This window comes from Lepidochelys kempii, chromosome 5, assembly GCF_965140285.1.
Source record: "Lepidochelys kempii isolate rLepKem1 chromosome 5, rLepKem1.hap1, whole genome shotgun sequence".
NCBI classification, from domain to species: Eukaryota; Metazoa; Chordata; order Testudines; family Cheloniidae; genus Lepidochelys; species Lepidochelys kempii.
Genome location: NC_136384.1, coordinates 16,019,584 through 16,039,592, shown reverse-complemented (window position 1 = coordinate 16,039,592; position 20,009 = coordinate 16,019,584). Strand labels below are relative to the sequence as shown.

Sequence of the window (20,009 nt, the reverse complement as noted above, 5' to 3'; positions counted from 1 at the left end):
AGTGCTTTTCCCGATGGGCAGTCACGTGCGCGGCGGGGGCGGGGGCGGGGGCGGGGAAGGGGGCGCGCCCTTGGGCAGTCCCGTCCCGCGCTTGCGGCGCCCAGCCCAGCCCAGCCCAGCCATGGCCCTGCTCAGAGGTAAGGCGCTCGGCCCTCGCCGCTGTCCCCCCGTCAGCAGCCCGTTAAAGTCCCAGCGTCCCTTTTGCGCCGCGTTACCGGGTGACCCCCCCCACCCCCACCCCGTTTCCACGAAATAAAGGGTCGAGTGTCTGAAACCGGCGGGGTGCAGGCTCCGTTTTCAGGGCCTCTTCGCCGCAGCTTTTGAGCGGTGGCGCAAATCGCTGCCCAGCCCACTTGTGCCCAGGTTTCATTGAATTCATCTTTTATTTCGTTTGTAATTTCAGTGGCTAAGGGGTCGTGTTTATTTTTAAGCTTGTTTTTAGGGTTTGGTTTTTTTTTTAATCAATTCACATTTTCACTCTTGCAGGAAATTATGCGGGTCAGACGCTACTGAGGGTTGTTGAGATTCAAAAACTTAAAAATCTTGCTTACATGGTCAACATCACATGTCAAAATAATAAAGTAAATAGCCTTAAGTCAGACTCCGAGTTCTCAAACAGCATTTTTCTTACTTTGCCTAGCTGTAAGTTTTGATTATTATCAACGGAAATATGTTTTCCTCAGTTTGTGTGTGTATGTGGTGAAATCAACATATATCAATATTTACCAATAAAAATTTAATCCTGCCAAGGCTGGTAATATGTTTATGTATTATGGCAGTGGCTGCGAAACCGAGAACAGACAAACAACAGACAGAAAAGGGGTGGTGGGAAGCCAAGATTAAAAGATCATGAAATAAATATTTGTTTTGAAGTAAGCCTTTACTACACATGAATCTGCTTACTCCCTCTTTCTGTTTGTTGTTTATTTAAAATTACTGCCCAATAGTAGCTGCATTTCAGTGGTGAGCTGAGTAATACCAGAATAAGGCACCAAATACAGAGGCGAGCAGGGCCCATTCTTTCAGTTTAGTCTGCAAAGCACTTCGGGATCTTTCAAGATCAAGTGCAATCTGTAAAATGTTACTGTTTTTAAATAGAAACCTGTAATAAGTGTGTGTGTTTGCATGGTTTTATATATATAAAATCGTATGTATGTATGTTCTTCTGACATTCTCTCTCCATTCCCTTGCCAGCAGTAAAAAGAGATACACAGTTTTCTTTTCACTGATATATAATAATGGATTTTTATTTGCTGCATCTCTCTGCACTCTCATCTCATATCTCTGGCTCAAAGCCTGTGTTGTTCTGTCTGATTAACCGGCATTGGGTCTATTAAATACTGTGTGCATTGGCACCCCAGGAGCTTGGGCCATCATTTCACTACTGTAATTAGCCTCCGGTGTCCTGGAATGCAGAAATCTCCAGCAAAGTTTAAAACTTCAATCTATCTGAAATCAGTATATAGCTGACTGGCTTTGTCGAGGAACTATCTAATCTAAATGCCTTGTTTTCATTACACCCTTGTTTGTTTAAAGGTTCAGGGGGAATAAACCTTTGGTTAGAAAACAGTTGACGATAAACAAGAGGGCTTTGCCTGGCTAGCCCAAAAAGGCAGTGCTCTAAGTCTGTAGTCTTGGAGCATGTTGAAAATATACTGGAAACTTTTTAAAGAGTGTGCTCTGGATCACCAGCCTCAAGCGCTCTTGACACCCCATCCCAGCTAGTCAGACAACTCTGAAAACCATGGGAAACAGTCACATTTTGGCTCTCCATAGATTTGGGTGTATTTTTACATTACAATTGTATTTCCTCTCCATCACAAAAAACCACAACAAAACCCAGTGTGCCGTATTAGCTCCAGAGCTTGAATTTATCACATTCACAGTTGTATCATTAACCATTAGTTAACCTTTGGAAGTAGATTCATTTAAGGCAAAGGTGAATTGTGCTGGCCTTATTTGTTACCACTTTGCTGTCCAGAGAAGAAAACTGGGGGAAAGGTTAAAGCATTGCTTGCCTTGCTCAGTGTGGAGACTTTGAACAACATATTTTGGTAACGTAAAGACCTCTGCATTCACTAACTCTTCGATCAGTCTCTTTGGTGCTGATGAACCCAGGACTTGGAAAAGCCCACTGACCAAAGCTGTCATTAAAGCCCTACATCATGATTCGGTGCCAGCCCCGTAGTAAAAATCCCAGCATCCTTCCACTTGCCAACAACACTTTCACATCCTGACCGAACCTGTGTAATTGTTTAAGGTAAAAGTGTAATACTTTAGCATTTCTCAAATGGGGTTTCCAACCCAAAAAAAGGTTGCAAGACTATTGTGGGTGGGTAACAAGAGCGGCGGCTGGCCAGGCACCCAGCTCTGAAGGCAGAGCCACTGCCAGCAGCAGCACAGAAGTCAGCATGGCATGGTATGGAGGGGTTGTCACTCTTTTTTAGAGAGGTCATTACAGCCTGAAATATTTTTAAAGGGGGTCCCAGAAAAAAAAGTTTGAGAACCCCTGTTTTAACACATCTGTAAATAGCAATGGATGCTCTCAGCTAAGGGTAGATTGTATATGAGATTGAGGTAAAAAACTCATTGCTTATTTACTTACATTATAAACTTTTCATGATAGGAAATGTCTTTTTCCTTATGTGTTTGTGTAGTGCTCAGTATCTTGGGGCTCTGCTCCACGAGTAGGCTCCTAGGTTCAACCAGAGTACAAATAAGTATTATTATTATTATGGTTTAGCTTTGTGCCTGGCTTACAGCGTAACTGTAGTGCAGAATTTCAGTTGTGAAATGCTGTCCTCCTCAACAAGTTATTCCTACTGAGTGGGACCAGTCTGTCGTGGGCTCTGCTTAGTCAGAACATAGTTGATGCTAGTTGATCAGTTGGCAAGAGCAAATGGGACAAATGCCCACTTTTGCCAAAAAGTCAGGCCGGCCGGGGCAGAGCTTAATAAAGGGACTATCCCGGCCAAAACAGGATGTATAGTCACCCTATTAATTCAGGATCCTCATTCTCTTGTGTTGGCACAAGATTTTTCCAAGTGTTCTTATGGTTCCTTAACTTTCCATCACTTTCCATCATTTCCGTTCATAACATGGAGTTTGGATAAGGAGTCCTTCCGTGCAAAGTTATGTATGAGGTTTTTGCTTTGTTTTTGAGAATGATGGGTGTGGATGTCAGTAATGCATGGTCATTCTATACATTTTAGGTCAGTCTGCTGTTTTCTAGTTTCCTCTACCAGAAAATAGTAATGACTCCAGATGTTTCGTAATGGCCATGAGGGAAAGCAATAAATCAGAGTGTTTTTCTTTTTACCTCTCAACAAAATGCATGCTCTGCCTTATGGCAACTCCCAGAAGGTCTTCCAGGCAAATCAGGGATATCAGATGTCTCAGTCTCCAACAATGCATCCAGTCCTCATCAAGGTGGGCAAGCTTGAACTTTGGTCAGTTCAGAAGGTTCCCTTAAACTGACAGTTCTTTTACAATATCCATCAATTCAATCACAAGCATTGTGGGCTCCAAAAATATAAAAAGAGTGGGAGAAACAGAAGGCAGTTTTTCATTTTGGGGTAATAGATAACACATGTCTCTGGTAGAAGGCCTTGACATATTCATGAGGATAAATACTGGCCTAAGGAACAATCACTGTCTTTTTTCCACACTATGACATCTTCATACATCCTCTTAAATACATTAAATACAATATCTTAATACATTTAGATACCTTATGGCAAGTGTCACATCACCTTTCACCAGACAAGAAATTGAGGAAGTAGCTATGGGTAAAAGTTCATGGCTTGCTCCTAGTCACTTTTCATCTAGAAGCAGAGTGTCTGTTTTTACAACTTATCAATATATGTTCCATTTGTGATGTAGAAAATTAAAGTTAGGCTATTTCTCTTCACTGTGTGTGTGTGGGGGGGGAGGGTATGTATGAGATGCATGCACATGCAATCAGCTGAAGTTTAATGTGATTTTTTTTTTTCATCAGAAACCATGAACTTTAGATGAGGGAATTACTTTTTTTGTTTTTTAAAGTAAAAGCCTTTCTGAAAAAAATGAGGTAATTTAAAATAATGTGCTTCTGCATAGAGTCTGCCTTTTGTGCTTCCTGGTCTAAGCAAACAATTTACTGATGGCAGTTAAAAAGAAATTTCCCCAATAGGCAGGTTATTCTATAGTTGTCCATTTGGGACTTCCTTGCGCATTCTTCTGAAGTATCTGGTACTGACCATTGTCAGAAATAGGATATTAAACTAGATGGAGCACTGGATTGATCTGATATGAGAATTTCTGTCTGTTGCACATTCAAGCTCCCTTATTTTTCCTCTAAATCCCTCTTTAAAAAACACTTATTCATGGAATCCTTCTTAGCTTCTCCTCCTGACTCTTCATTTCACACATGCCTCCTTCTCTGAAATATTTTTCCAGGCTGTGTCTGGTGTATCTTGGATTGTAATGTGCTCAGGTTAGGGAGGGACCATATTTTCTTTGTTTATACAGCCCCAGGTAAATTTACAGCACTGTACTAGTACTCTTACTGACCCTCTGGGTGATGTAATACAGTGGTTCTCAACCTCTGGCCCTCAGACCTCTGGCATCTGCACCTCCATATGAAATTTTTTAGGCATCCACAAATGAAAAAAAGTTGAGAACCACTGATGTACTCCACCTCTGCTATTTACCTGCAACATCTCTTTATTTAATGTCCGTTCATCTTCCGCAGAGATTTGATCCATATCTCAAGAAAATCAAATGAATCGTGTCCATCCTCTTCCTAATTTAAACCTATGGATTTTTCTTGTTTGTTTTCTAGGTGTGTTCATTGTTTCAGCCAAGCGAACACCTTTTGGGGCTTATGGAGGTCTGCTCAAGGACTTCACAGCCACTGACCTGACTGAATGTGCTACACGCGCTGCACTGTCTGCTGGCAAAGTCTCCCCTGAGATCATTGACAGTGTCATTGTGGGTAATGTCATGCAGGTTGGTAGGATGGAATAATTGCTGGCACCTGGTTACTTGCTGAACACCTTTCCCTAGTGCATTTCTACATATAACTGCATCTGTTGTTCAATTGGTTGCTGTTGAATGAGCCAAAAATAAATCAAAGGGCTGGAAATACAAAGTATTAATAATTAAGTGATTCCCTTTTATGTTTAAGGGGCTGACCATGCTTCCATTGACCTTGTTGGGACCAGGATAGTTTAAACCGGGGAAGCCTGTCTTTCTGTGAAATGCAATCTGATTAAAAAAACAGTTTGTATTCTCGCTGAATTTCAAGCCCCTGGGTATACTGCTCTTCTTAGTAGACCGTGACTTCAGAGTTAGAACTGAACAAGCATTGTTTTCTTTGGGTTTTAGTTAATTGCCATTTTGCTGGACATCATGTAACTGGTTGGGGCTTATAATACCTGAGAACCCTAGAAATTCTCTGAAGAAATGCAAAATAAATGTAATATCTTTTAGATTGCACCAGACAAGTTAGTGGCCTGGATGCGTGGATGAAACTGAATAAACAAGTCCTTGCCCCAGAGAGCTTACTGTCTCAAGGCACAATTGCTTACAATGCAGTAGCCTGTACTCACCCACAGACTAGGTCACTAGCTTTGTTTTGGACAGGCTGATTAAGTTATTGGTGGTCACCAATCAGGATGTGGTGCTTTGCCAGGAGGCGCCCTACTTAGTATATGGTTATCATCCATTAGTGGAGGGAATGAGTTACTATTAGCCCCGATACGTCACTTGAAACTTTTCAGCTGCAGTACCATTTTCAGGCTGACCTTTAGCTCTGGTGGGAAAGGGTCTCTCCTTGAAATAAATTCAGACACCTGCCTTCAGGAGATACTTTGGGAAGAGATTTCTTGAAAGAATATAAACGCTTCCTGTGGCTTATAATTCTCGAGGAATCGTGTCCTCCAGAACTAACATTTACCTGAGGTATTGGGTATTCTATTCTGAGCTGATTGAAACAGCTGTTGTCCAAGTACATTAGTGGTTTACAAATGCTGCAATTTTTTTGCTTTCCAGAGCTCCTCAGATGCTATTTATATTGCAAGGCATGTTGGTTTGCGTGTGGGAGTTCCTATCCCAGTTCCAGCCCTTACTGTCAACAGACTCTGTGGTTCTGGTTTCCAGTCCATCGCCAATGGATGTCAGGTACAGTACTTGTTCTCTGAGTATGGGCTACAATTATATATTATTCATAGCTGTTATCAAACTGCTGTAGTGAGAGAGGGGATGTGTTCTGACCCAAGTGCTGTGTGTTTGAATTAGCCGAAGAATTGCTCTCTGCTGAATACCGTGATGGTGTTCAGCTGTTATCAGTAAGTGATCTCCTGTGAGCATCCCAATAAATTTATACCTTAAGGAGGAATTTAAAGGTGCACGGAGTGCCTTGGAACTAAAAATCAAATGCATTTGTTTAATTTTCCATATTTATAGGGATTTCCCATGGAGCTCTGGTGTTGCATACAACAGTTCAACCTTCTGAAGACATTTATATAATTAGTGTAAAAAAAAAAAATCATTAGGGCTAGTTGAAAAGGGGATGGGGGACAAGAAAGCAGCCACTTTTACAAAATTAAAGGTACTTAAACTGCAGTAAAACACCTGTGGCTGGCCCTGGTCAGCTGACTCAGGCTTACGGGGCCCAGGCTGCAGTGCTGTAAAGTTGGTGTAAATGTTCAGGCTTGGGGTGAAGCCCAAGCTCTAGGACCTCGCGAGGGGCGGGAGGGTCCCCAAATCTGGGCTCCAGCCCAAGCCCAAAGATCTACACTGCAATTTTTAGCCTCGCAAGCCCGAGTCAGCTGCCAAGGCCAGCTGCGGCCATGCCGCAGTCTCTTATTCCAGTGTAGACATACCCTCAGATGCACTCTGTTCTCTTCGTCATGGAGCCTGATCCTGCACCGACTTGAGTCAATAGAAGCAGGTTGGGCTTCAGAAGTTTCAGAGTATTTTTAGCTCTCACGCTTTCTGCTGATGTACCCACTTGGGTAGCTGAAATAACTAGCAGTGTGGAGAACTGAGAAACTTCTGATATGTTTTTATGAAAAAACGAGAGTGATTCGCCTTGTGGTGTTACCTGTTGGGTGTTGCACAGTTAACTTTTTTCTTGAAACAAGACAATCAATGCAATGACAATGGGGAAGTCACCTAGCATGAGTGAACTTGCTGGAACTCAAATCACTGAGGGGTAACTAATGTAAATCCCGAGACTGCTAAACAATTGCATAGAAGTTCCCCTTCTGAGGAATATTGGGTTCAAGAGGCTCAACAGACAAAGAACTAAGAATTGTATTAAGTGGGCAGCCTACTGTAGAGGATCTTAATGGAACTGACATGAGACTAAACAAGAGGGACAGACCCTGCTGAAAGGCTTTGAAGGACTTTGAAACCTACCAGGTCTCCATGAGAAAGGTGAGTGACACCTGGTAAGACATGCATACATATAAGCTGTTTGTTGTGTTCAAGATACATTTTCTCTGTAATGCTTTTGTTTCAAATAACTACTTTTCTGTATGAAGATTGGTTGGTCACTGGTAAATTCAGTCATAGCCCTTGTGATAGAGCAAGACAGCAAATATTGAACTCAAGCTTCTTAAGGTGATCACAGTGAGTTGAAGGAGGAAACTGCAGCTTAAATTTCCAGGCAAGAGAGAGAACACATGTTCTTTAACATGAAAGAAGTGATGGCTAGAGGCCTGAGACCTGAGTGGGGATGCTACAAAGGGGTCAAAAGTGTAGTTACCCTGGAACTGTGACAGTGGTGACTTGTATTTCTAAAATGTCTGTCTTCCAAGGATCTCAAAGCACTTCACAAAAACAGTTTAATAATAGTAGCCTCCTTTTAAAGCAAGGGAAATAGAAATTAATGACTTTATGCAAGTCACAGTACGTTTAATGGAACAGCACTGGTGAATAGCACTCAGATCTCCTGACTTCTCTTCCTCTTTGTCTAGTGGTTATAAAATCTGCCTCTTCTCCAAACATTTTTAATTAGACGGATGTTCAGTGTGTGCTCTGATAGGGATTCACATATGAAGTTCACCATAAATAAGGCTTTTTTTTAACAACAGCAGTTCACCTCCTTTCTATTCCTATAACAAAAACAGCTGATTTGGTTAACAGTTTGCATGTTGTGACAGTCAAGAAGAGGACCTTTCACTGTACCCACTATTTTTCTGCACTAGAAAAATACATTGAGGTGAGCTACCTTGATGTACATCTCTCAGGTTTTTATTGTATAGATTTCAGCTGGTAAGGTCTACCTTGGCTTCCACTATTTTAGCAGTGAAATTGTTTTACTGTTCACGCAAGACAGTTTATTTACCCTTCCTTTATCCAAGGATGAAACATTTCATATCATGATTTAATTTTGTTTGTGCAGAGTGGTGTTTGAGGAAGACAGGCGCCTTATAAAATTAAACAGTGTTTTGTGCAAGTTGAGCAATCATACAGTTAAAAAATAAATGTCCGTTTGAAAAAATTCTGCCACAAAAACAAATTCCTCAAGATTAAGATTAAGAAAATTTAAAGTTGAGGTTATAATTCTTGAAACTGATCATAACACACACTCTTTTGGCTTTGTACTAGAAAGATACACTGAGGTTAGCTACTCTGTTTGAGGTCCATGATGTATCTTTCTAGTATAGACACACCCAAGAGTATTTGTTAGTTTGAATGCAGAGAGTAAGGTTATAATTATAAGGTGAAGTCCAAATTTTCTTATTGTCATGGAGGTTTTTATGAAGGTGTCCATTATTTACCACAATTACTTATACTTTTTTACGAGACTTGCACAAAAATTGTTTTACCAGGTGCTTCTCTTCCCTGACAGAATGGTGCTCCACAATTTAAAATACAGTCCCAGTAATACACTTTTTTGATGTTTGGCTAATAATAGTCTATACTGAATTAATATAAAAATAGTTTCAATTCCGTCTGCTCACTGTGTAATACGGTAGAACCTCAGAGTTACAAACACCTTGGGAATGGAAGTGGTTCGTAACTCTAAAATGTTCGTAACTTGAGCAAAACGTTATGATGGTTCATTCAAAAGTTTATAACTGAACATTGACTTAATATAGCTTTGAAATTTTATTATGCAGAAGAAAAATGCTGTTTTTAACCATCTTAATTTAAATGAAACAAGCACAAAGTCTTTATACTGTCAAACCTTTTTTTTAATTTCCCTTTTTTTTTTTTTTTTACTAGTTTACATTTAACACAATACTTTAATGTATTTGCTTTTCTTGTCTCTGCTGCAGCCTGATTGCATACTTCCAGGTCCAAATGACATGTGGTTGACTGGTCAGTTCGTAACTCTGAGATTCTACTGTAGATTTTAAAATATTCCTCTTCAATTAAAAATCACTTTAGCAAAATGTTTGAGGAGGCAGTGTGTCCTAATGGTCAGAGCAAGGGACTAGGAATCTGTACTCCTTGGTTCTGTTTCTGGCTGTGCCATTCACCTGCTGTATGATTTTTACGCATGTCACCTAGGCCAAGTTTTCAAAAGCTGCCGGTGTTTTGTTACCCCACAAAAGAGTCATACGGCCTGATTTTATTTGTTTTATTTTTGTAGAGGTACTGTGTGCCCACAACTCTGAAGTCAGTGGCAACTGTCAATGCTCAGCATCTCTGAAAAATTAAGTCCAGTATATTTCAGGCTAAGCACCCAAACTGAGAGGCCACTTCTGAAAACTTTGGCTTTGATCTCTCTCTCTCTCTCTCGCTTGCTCTCTCTTCACCATACCCTCCTTTCTATAAAATGGGTGTAATAGTACCTCACTGACCGGAGAATTGTGCCGTTTCATTATTCTGTAAAATTTTTGAAAATCCTTGTCAGAAAATGAGTACAGGATAAGCATGAATTATTTCTTAAGTTATGCACCTAGTTTTCTAATTGGCAAGGTATGTTACTGAAGCAATTGCTGTTGTCTGTGAAAATAAAATACCCTAAAACCTACACATGATGCATCTGTATTATTTTAATAGGAAATTTGCCTTAACGAGTCAGAAGTGGTTCTTTGTGGTGGATCAGAAAATATGAGCCAGGCTCCGTACATCGTCCGAAACATTCGATTTGGAACCAAATTCGGAACAGATCTCAAGGTTGGATAATGTAATTTTTTTTGTTTTAATTAGGTCTCATTCACAGAGCAGGAGAAAACACTGGATCCATAATTTTGTAACCAAAATTAATGCGGATTAGGTTCAGACTCAGGTGTTGAGGTGTTTTATCTAATGTACAACAGTTTTATCAAAACAGTCAGTCTGATCCCGCTAAGCTTTTGTTAAGACTGCCAGCTTTCTAACTATTCCAGAACTATTTTTTTAATACCTATACTGAATTAAACATCATCCATTAACTCCTAAACTTTCAGAATTCAGCTTAGTTGTTACATTGCTTCAAAATACTAAACACAATTGAAAACCTTTTCTGATAGTCTTCCATTGCATTCCCACGATTCCCTCCTGGGATCCAAAAAGGACAGATGAGTTTTCCCACACTTCTCTGGTAAACAATTCATAGAGTGCAGATTAGTGCATCCCTAAGAATTATGAGATGTGTTCCCAGAAGTCTTAATTGCACACATGAGCGACAATCACACTTAAGTGAATACAGCAAATGAAGTTCTGTTTTGTAGTGTAACTTTTCTCACTCCAGAGATGAAACTGGTGTGTAGATAACTCAAGGTAACTCTGCAGGGAAGACATATCTGCTGAGCCCAGGCTGAGTATTTGAAGGGTTGGCAGTTTACTTGAGCATATTTGATTTGGAAATTGTTGAAAGACAAACTCAGCTATTTTCCCCAAATCTCTTTTGATGGTAGAACTGCACATTAAGCTTTTTGCTCTGTGACATTGTTGATTTCACCAGTTTTCTTTGTGTACATTGTCACTTCGGTTCTGCTACTGTTCTGGTAACCAATTACACAGAAATACTTTTCACATGCAGCTGCTTCAGATAAAGTTTTAAAACATAATTAGTTACCAAGATATATATATTTTTTAAATGATAACTTCTAAAGCACGGGTGAATATCTTGTTAAAGTACTAATACTGTAATATTGATTCTGCATAAGACTTTCCCTTTAATAATGTTTCTGGCAGATGGAAGACTCTTTGTGGGCAGGCCTAACAGACCAGCACGTTAATACCCCAATGGCAATTACAGCTGAAAATCTGGCTGCAAAATATAACATCTCGAGAGAGGACTGTGACCGATATGCAATGAAAACACAGCAGAGATGGAAAGCTGGTCAGTAAACTTTGAGAATTAAAAGTTAGATTGACATCATCAACTTCAAATCCAGTCAAACTATAACGCACCAATTTAAAGTAGTTTCAGGTTGTACACCTGTCCCCAAGTTCCTCTGGCAATTTTTGTTTAATTTAACCTTTTTTTTCCTTTTAAAAAAAAAAAGTGTCTGAATCCTCTGTTGCTGAAGGCTAGTCTACACTAGAATCCCTACAGTGATGCAGCTGTACTGATGTAGTTACATCGCTGTAGCGCTGCTTGGGCAGATGCCCTCCCATCGGCATAATTACTCTACCACCCTGAGTGGCGGTAGCTTTGTCAACAGGACAGCTTCTCCCGTTGACATTGGCTGTCCACGCCGGTGCTTATGTCGGCGTAACTTGCATCGCTCGGGGAGTGACTTTTCCACACACCTGAGCAATTTAAATTATACCGAAGTAAGAGCTAGTGTGTACAAGCCCTGAGTGGAAAAACCTAAACAAACAAGCGTAACTACGATTCTCAAACACCAATGGAAGTTACTAGAGTCAAGTTCTCAAGCCTGTTCTGGCAGATCCCATTGCATGATTGGGACCGAACTATCAATATACACAAAATGCTATCAAATGTCCACAGAAGACAAACGTTTTTTATCCTGTAATCTCTTTCAATTAGTTATTTTAGGAGCTACTTGTAACACCAATAGGTCAAAGATTTCCAGGTAGAAATTATATTGTTTTCATTTATCTTAAGTTGACTCCGTCCTGTTAACATTAGTTTTTCAGCAGATTTTGCATCATTACAAATGATCCTCCACCTGCTGCCAGTTAACCCATTACCTGTTTTAATTAGTGTTTTCATGGAGCATAGAAGTCTACTGGGTCTATTGGTATTTCTAAATTTGTTTATAAAAGTATTTGTCTACCTAGCAGACTTGAAGCCTTTCTGTATAGGACACAAGTAAGTGACCACGTCATGTACTTTTCTTGGGAAAAATTTCTACCAGTTCTCAAGGATAACTTACTGTGCCTGACCAGTCAAGTTTTGTTTTTTTCTAGCTATAATGCCATAATCCACACCAATCTTCTTTGCATAGTGGTCAAACTAGCCCTCTGTATGGTGATTTTATTTTTAATTTACTGAATGAGGTGTTAGGGACTGTATAGACATCCGCATCCCTTACCCCAGAGCCCAGCCATGGGGCGCCTCCCAGCCCAGACACCCACATCCCCTAAAGCCCAGGAATCCAGAGATAAACAGCCTGATGCTGGGTCCCAGGCTTGTATGGAGTTTCCTGTATGCTGCCTCCTTTCCTCAGGACAAACTGCAGCTGTCCAAAACTCTCCAGCCCCACTTTCTTCCCCCCGGCCCCCTTCCAGGCAGCAAGTGTCCTGTATTTGCAAGCTGGAGAGCTGGGCTCTGTGGGGTCCAGCGGCCCCTAGTGGCAGCACCAATTCTGCAGGGAAAAATGAAATTCTGCGCAGAACGTTAATTACACCAGCTGAAGATCTGGCCCAACGTGTTTCTCCCTTCTTGTCTCAGTGAACTGTGCAGCTTTCAAACTCTCTGACAAGCCATACAGATGTAGAACCAACAGCAGGACAAAATGTACATTGGAGATGTAAATGCTAGTGCATATCCACTCAATACTGTTCAAATCTAATTGTAAACTTCAGAATCACTATTTAAGCCTGAAACACTCAAATTGAAAACTGGGTGACTCTTCACTATAAAAAGAAATTAAAACTATTTCCATTCTTTTGCCCAATTTAAAAAATAAATCAATTTAAATAGAATAAATACAGTCACTAAATACCTACATAGACAAGTGTAAAGTTGATTAAAAATTAAAGTACATGTTTGCCTGCACTGATCAGTCACCTGCTGCTGTTCAATTATAATTCTTGTCATTTCTTTCTGCTACTCCAGCTCATGATGCCGGTTACTTCAATGCTGAGATGGCACCAATTGAAGTGAAAACAAAGAAAGGAAAACAGACTATGGAACAGGATGAGCATCCTAGACCCCAAACCACCATAGAACAGCTGGGAAAGCTCCCTCCTGTCTTCAAGAAAGATGGGACTGTCACTGCTGGGAATGCTTCGGTGAGCTCACAGACTATAAGGATTTAGAATTTTGATCTGAGTAGGGTTATATGTAGAGCAGGTTCTCATAGTCTTTCTTCACCGTACTTCTTGCTTGCAGAGATGCTACTGGGCTGCCAAGAGTGGCTTCTGCAAAAAATAATTCTGATTCTGGAACTCAAATTGCAGTACAAAGCTTGGGCCTGGGTGGCTTTGTCAACATCCCTACAACGAACAAGTCTTCAGTTGCCTTCTCTCTTCTAGAAATGCAATGCCATAGAGTAGCCACTGCTGCCAGCATTATGCTGGTACCCTCACCCTTAACAAGACATCCACACTTTCTCATCTGCCTTGAATCAGTATTGCCGCAGTTTTGACTTTGCACTGATTGTGTGGAACTCTGCTGGGACTCGCTGCTGTTCTTTCCTTTATGGACAATGAGCATTTTAAATTATTTAGGAGTCATGGGCTAGATCTCTGGTTTCAGCTGAGCTGTGCTTTGTGGAGGACCCTGATCATTGAGTCATCTGTAGGCCAAACCAAGTGCAGATGGAACTTAGAGCAGACTATGGGCTTAGCAGCGTGACATTAGGTACCCTATCTTTTGGTGTAAATTTTATAGACTAGTAGATTTGTTAAGGCCAGAAGGACAACTGCGATCAGGTAGTCTGACCTCCTGCATAACACACAGCACAGATGGGAAAACATGGTACAAGTATTTGTAAAGTGTCATGCACACTTAACAGCCCTGAAAAATTACTAAATGTTAATGATGACCCTTGTCCACATATTGACTTTTAAAGTATATGAAATAGATTTACAGGGCAGAGAATCTATTTTACTTCCTTTAAAACACTGAAATATATAAAATCTCAATGTCTAGTATTAATTTTCAAATGCCATGAAAAAAGAAAAGAATTTTAGTATTTAAAACAAACTGACCTTTAAGAATAGAATTGTGTAATAAGCAATTGCCATCAGGTTTCTCTTACATGAATATCTCTGGCATAAAATGATTGTGCAATTAGTGCATTGAGAATGTTTATTTTTCTTTGTATTGCAAGGGAGTATGTGATGGAGCTGGGGCACTTGTCATAGCCAGTGAAGCGGCACTTAAAAAGCACAGCCTCACTCCACTGGCTAGAATAGTAGCCTATCACGCGTCTGGATGTGACCCCAACATCATGGGCATTGGTAAGTGGCAGTGAAGCAAATCTTTTGGTAGCATGAAAAAATAATGAAAGTATTCTTGTGTTGGGTATTCTGTGGGGGCCTTGTGCTGAGCCCGCTGGCAATGGAGGAACAGTTTATGTGAGTTGCTTATTATAGGGGAGACTGCTGTCAAGTCTCTCCTATATCTGACTGTGGAGCGGCACTGATCTCTTTGGCGTAAAGAATGATATCTGCAGTGCTGGGCCTTGACCATTAGGGGATAGGAGGAGCCCCGTCAGAAAAGAGATTCACTCATTAGAGCCCCGTCAGAAAAGAGATTCACTCGTTAGAGCCCCATCTCATAAAACGACATGACATAAAAGTATTTCAATATGGGAGGGAAAAACCCCAGCAAGTTCTGTTGTTCCCTACGGTACTCTCTGCCCTGCGTTTCCCAGGCTAGTGTTCAGTGACTCAAGTAAATAGAGCTTCTCCCAATTCTCCTGGGAGCCTGTTTGGCAGCTAGCTAGGACATTGCTCAAGATATTAACGTAATTTCCCATGCTTGGTTTCATCCCATTTTTCTCATTAGAGAACTAACAATTGTTTCCTTCCTTGGAACTCACTGTGTATATTACCAGGTGTGTGGTGGGATGTCCAACACTCCTACACACATATGCACTTGCAAAATTCTCGCTTAGGCCCTGGTCCAAAGCCCACATCCTTCCATTGACTTCAGTGGGTTTTGAATCAGGCCCTTTATTCAGTTTATTCTCAAGGCCTGGTTTTGGTTTTTACTTTAATATTTTGTGGAAATTTATCAGTGTCTTTATTACAAAAATTAAACAATTGAAAATAGGTACAAAAATTAACTTTGTTTTCTTGATAAATAATTGGGTTAATACTGGGGGACAGGTAGACATAAAAAAGCAACAAAGAGAACTGTGTGTATTGACAATAAGAGAAGTTTTATGCTGTCGTTTATTTCACGAACTCTACGTTAACAAGGTGTACACATATACACACGCATGTGTGTATATATTTTCCACTACATTGCCTTATTAACAGCCTTGCATTTACACTAAGAAGTGTTTATGTTAATAAATTAGTCTACCTAATGTAGTGTATATGACTTTCTTAACATAACCAGTATTTTCATGCAGTTGCGTGATCCAAAATTCAGCTGAAAGTTGGTAAATACTGAATAATAGCTTTTGTAAAATCTGGGAATATTTTTGGTAAAAATTGGTAAAAGCCAAAAAGAAAGGGCCTTAGTTATTCTTTACTTACCTCTCTCTCCAGTCTCTTATTCATTTTTGTTGCTTTTATTAATATTCTTCTATCTTTGAGTTCCCAACATCTTTCTAGTATTGAAGTCCTCCAACTATTCTAGGGGAGGACATCTCAGAGTTGTATAAAAAATAATCGGTCTCCTCTCTAATGTGATACTTCTTCACATTGCAAACTCCTATCCAATTTGCTTTTCACTTGTAGTCCAAATTCTCCCTTAACATTTATGTTTTTCAAGTATCTCTCTGTGTTTTGGATTAATTTCTCCCAGTGTATTCGATTAGATTAGGTTGTAGCTGAGTTTCTTTAGAATTCTATTAGAATTAAAATAATAATAGAATTCTATTAAAATTCTTTAGAATTTTATTCTTTAGAATAAAAAAAAATTTTTTTTTAAACCATCGCCCCCTGTAATATCCACCAAAAAATAATATCCACTAACCTCAAATTTCATGGCTTAGACCTGCATCTCCTGAGGAACAATTTTTCTACCACAAATGCAGTGAGGTAACTCCCAGTTTGTGACACACACAACTAGACACCTATTCACCACAGTTCAAAAAGTCTGTCTCTATTAATGTACTTTGTATATCTGGAGGGAACAAGTGGTTTGGGGGAGAAGATCGGGGCATTTGCAGCTGCCTTGTGAACCTCCTGAAGACTGCAGGAAGGGAGAACACCCCAAAAGTAGTGTTAGGCCTCATTTGGATTGGCAAGAAGCTGGCAGGCCCCAGATTGGCTAGAGAGCTGTATGGTGTGTTGAGTAGGAGCCTGAAGGAGTGGGTGGATGTAGAGAAAGGCAGTAATGAGACTTCTTAAGCTTGTGGGGTAGTGTGTTGAAGAAAGAAAAGGAGTACTTGTGGCACCTTAGAGACTAACCAATTTATTAGAGCATAAGCTTTCGTGAGCTACAGCTCACTTCCTCACTTCCTGTAGCTCACGAAAGCTTATGCTCTAATAAATTGGTTAGTCTCTAAGGTGCCACAAGTACTCCTTTTCTTTTTGCGAATACAGACTAACACGGCTGTTACTCTGAAACCTGTGTTGAAGAAGTTCCCAACTAGCCACTCCTAAGGGTTCTTGTGTTTTGGAGCCCTCAAATTGCTTAATAAGACATTTGGTTAAGGTGTCACAAACCACCAAACACTTACTAGGGGCCCACAGTAGGTTGGGGAACCTGATGAGCACCCTCAGGCTCACAGGGTGGGGCTTGATGAACCTATCCTATGTACAATATAGTTTAAATGCTTATTGTAAAATTCTTCAGCTACTCACAAATGTATAATTTTGAAATAGGCCCTGTGCCTGCCATTACTGAGGCCCTGAAGAAATCAGGACTCTCCCTGAAAGACATGGATTTGGTAGAGGTAAGGAGAGCAGAGTGGACAGAAAGGTTATATCTAATTAGGAGCAGTAGTAATTAATAATCTAATGAGATGTGTTTAATCTAGAAGGTTCTCCTCCGCTGTATGATGGACTGAAAGGAAAGCCTAGAATGTGGCTGTTGCAGTGACTTCTGTTGGCCATTTAACTAAGTTTCTTTCTGTTCTTCCTCTAAACTCCTGTTTTCAGGAGCTTAAAACTTCTTTATTTAAAAAAAAAAAAAAATCATGTCTGTAACTTGTCTAGGAGTGACATGCTCTCTTGGGCAACAGAGACGCTAAGGTGCTGATTTTTAAATACGTCCCCTGGTCAGTGGTGACTAAAAGTGGTTACCCTCTGATAGCTGTCTACTGCTATATGGAAAACATGTTAGTGGCCCTGGTCCAAGCCTAAAAGGCAGGTATCCATATTGCTGCTGGCATTTTTATTTTTTATTTTTATGTTTAAAAGAAGCTGTGGATTGATTAGCTTTGAAGACTGAACTGTCCACTTACTCACTAGAGATTGTCACTGCAGGTCTGGCTTGCAGTCTCTTGGTGGAGTAGAAAGGGGAATCTTACACTGCTGCTTTGTCATAGACCTGTGTCCATGTTCTATTTAAAAAAATTAAAATCTTGAACTTACAATTGCAAAGAGAACCTTAAAAATGTGAATTCTGATGGAAAGTCAAGCGTCTACATTTTGATTGTGTCTGTGCTGTTTTCAGGTCAATGAGGCTTTTGCTCCTCAGTATTTGGCAGTTGAAAAAGTTTTGGGCCTAGATCCTGAAAAAACCAATGTCAACGGAGGTGCCATTGCTCTAGGTCATCCCCTGGGAGCATCAGGGTCAAGGATCACTGCTCATCTGGTTCATGAATTAAGGTGTGTATGTAGCTGAAGCTCTTGATAAAACACACAATACTGTTTGCAAAGTTGATGCAAATACAAGGGGTTGTGGATGGACACTGTATAGCTGTAAAATCCTCTTCCTCTCCTGCCATTCAACACCCTTTTAGAATCCCTTCACTGGCTTCCCGTCTCTCATTGTATCACTTCACATGGTTGTCCTGAACTTCAGGGTCCTGCAACTCCACTCTTGTTTCCTCCTACTCTCATTCCAATCATCGCTACTCCCTTTAGGACTGATCTTAAACCCACTGAAGTCAATACAAAGACTCCCTACACTTCAGTGGGCTTTGGATTAGGCCTTTTATTTCTCACTGTTTGCTCTCTGTTGACTCCCTCTCCTCCTCCACACACCTTGAAAACTCCCACTTCTTGTTCCTCCACTGCTTTCCCTCTCCTTCAAACCTGCTTCCACAAATTCTTCTGCGTTGGTCTCCTCAAGAGTGATCTTTCTGCACTCTTAACGTGAACAATTTCCTCGTGGTTTTCACTTTTCACTTTTTATGCTTCTGTTTAAAATTTTACATATATATTTTTAATGTTCCAAAACACCCTCTCTTTAATTGTGTATGTGAAAACTCTTGATAGTCAAAATGCATTGGGAAACAACTAAATTCCTTTTGTAGTAAATCAGGGAGACCATTTCTGTTTTCACTGTTCCTGTTTGTGTACAGGCGTCGTGGTGGCAAATATGCAGTTGGATCAGCTTGCATTGGAGGTGGACAAGGTATTGCTCTCATCATTGAGAACACGGCCTAAGAGAAATTGGGGACTTCAGTGCCTGTTAACAGCTAACTCTGACTGTTACATGTTCACCAAATAAAGGAATAATGAAAAGACAATACCTAGTACAAATACAGAGCATCACTACCTAGCTTTATCTGGTGACCATCCTGCAAGATGAAGGAAAGGCTGCGAAGTCTGATTTCTGAACAAAATAACATGATTGATTTTTTTGATGATGATTTTTGATGATAATTAAACTAAAAGTAAAGCCACTATAACTTCTCTCTTCTGAAATATTTCTTCACACTCTTTCCAGTTGAATAAAATTTGTGTCTCGTTCCCCCTTAACTCTTCAGGAAATTAGGTTTGCCTGTCAAATATCTACCAAACCTGCCTTAAGGTGATTAAGGTGAGAGTGCCAAAGTCATGCGAATACGGGCTTTGATTATTTTTTCAATCAGTTCTGTCGTCTAAGATAAACATCTCTGAAAATCCATGTTCCTGCTGCATTGCCAGGAAATGTGGCTGTCTTTTTTTCTGTTTGAAGATTGTCTCTATGTAAAGCACATATTGCAGAATACTGTGTGCATTTTGTACTTGCCATATTGAAAGAACTAGGAGAAAACTGTGAAATCTCCACTGTGCCTCATAATAAAACAGTAAAAATGATACTGAATTTGTCCTATTGATTTTTATTTTTCGTCCAAGAAAGGTGCATCAGTGTAATAAGTTTAGATGACTTATTTGGGTCATAACCTTGCCAGTATCCTTCAGTGCTCAACATTCAAAAGTCCAACTGTTATCTGAGATGTTGTTTCCCATCCCTGTATTTCGAATGGGGAACTAACTGGTAACTGTTGTAGAAATCTGAATCTTCAATGGCAATTGGCATACCGCTGTAACTCTCTCCATAGGAGTCTGCTGCACACCAGTCTGGGTTTATATACGTTACAATGGCCCACTGTTTAACTTTGTCCTGAGTCCTTTAGGCAGAGCAGTTGAGGCAACTGGCTGCCTCTGTAGCAAATGCTGCTCCAGCTATAGCAGCAGGAAGTACTGCAGTAGCAACACCATAACCTTTACTGTACTCTCTGTCCCCTTGCCAGAGCACCTCAGCTCCACAGCTTGTCTCTACAACTCCACTAACTGATCGGTGGGAGACTGGAAGTCATTCTTGAACCCAGGTTTGTTTTGCTTCCAGGGAAATTCGGTTTACATCGGACTTAGCTGACATTAAGGAT

General features: G+C 40.3%; 1 protein-coding gene across 1 annotated transcript; it reads left to right on the top strand.

Annotated features, from left to right (window-relative positions):
• The first annotated feature begins 52 nt into the window (after positions 1 to 52).
• ACAA2 (acetyl-CoA acyltransferase 2) lies at positions 53 to 19,437 on the top strand. The gene is made up of 10 exons (XM_073343521.2): positions 53 to 137; positions 4,823 to 4,989; positions 6,034 to 6,162; positions 10,003 to 10,119; positions 11,122 to 11,269; positions 13,178 to 13,353; positions 14,397 to 14,526; positions 17,071 to 17,141; positions 17,864 to 18,018; positions 18,717 to 19,437. Exons 1-10 carry the CDS (start codon positions 122 to 124, stop codon positions 18,799 to 18,801), a joined length of 1,194 nt encoding a protein of 397 aa, XP_073199622.1. The 5' UTR covers positions 53 to 121; the 3' UTR covers positions 18,802 to 19,437.
• The last annotated feature ends 572 nt before the right edge of the window (positions 19,438 to 20,009 follow it).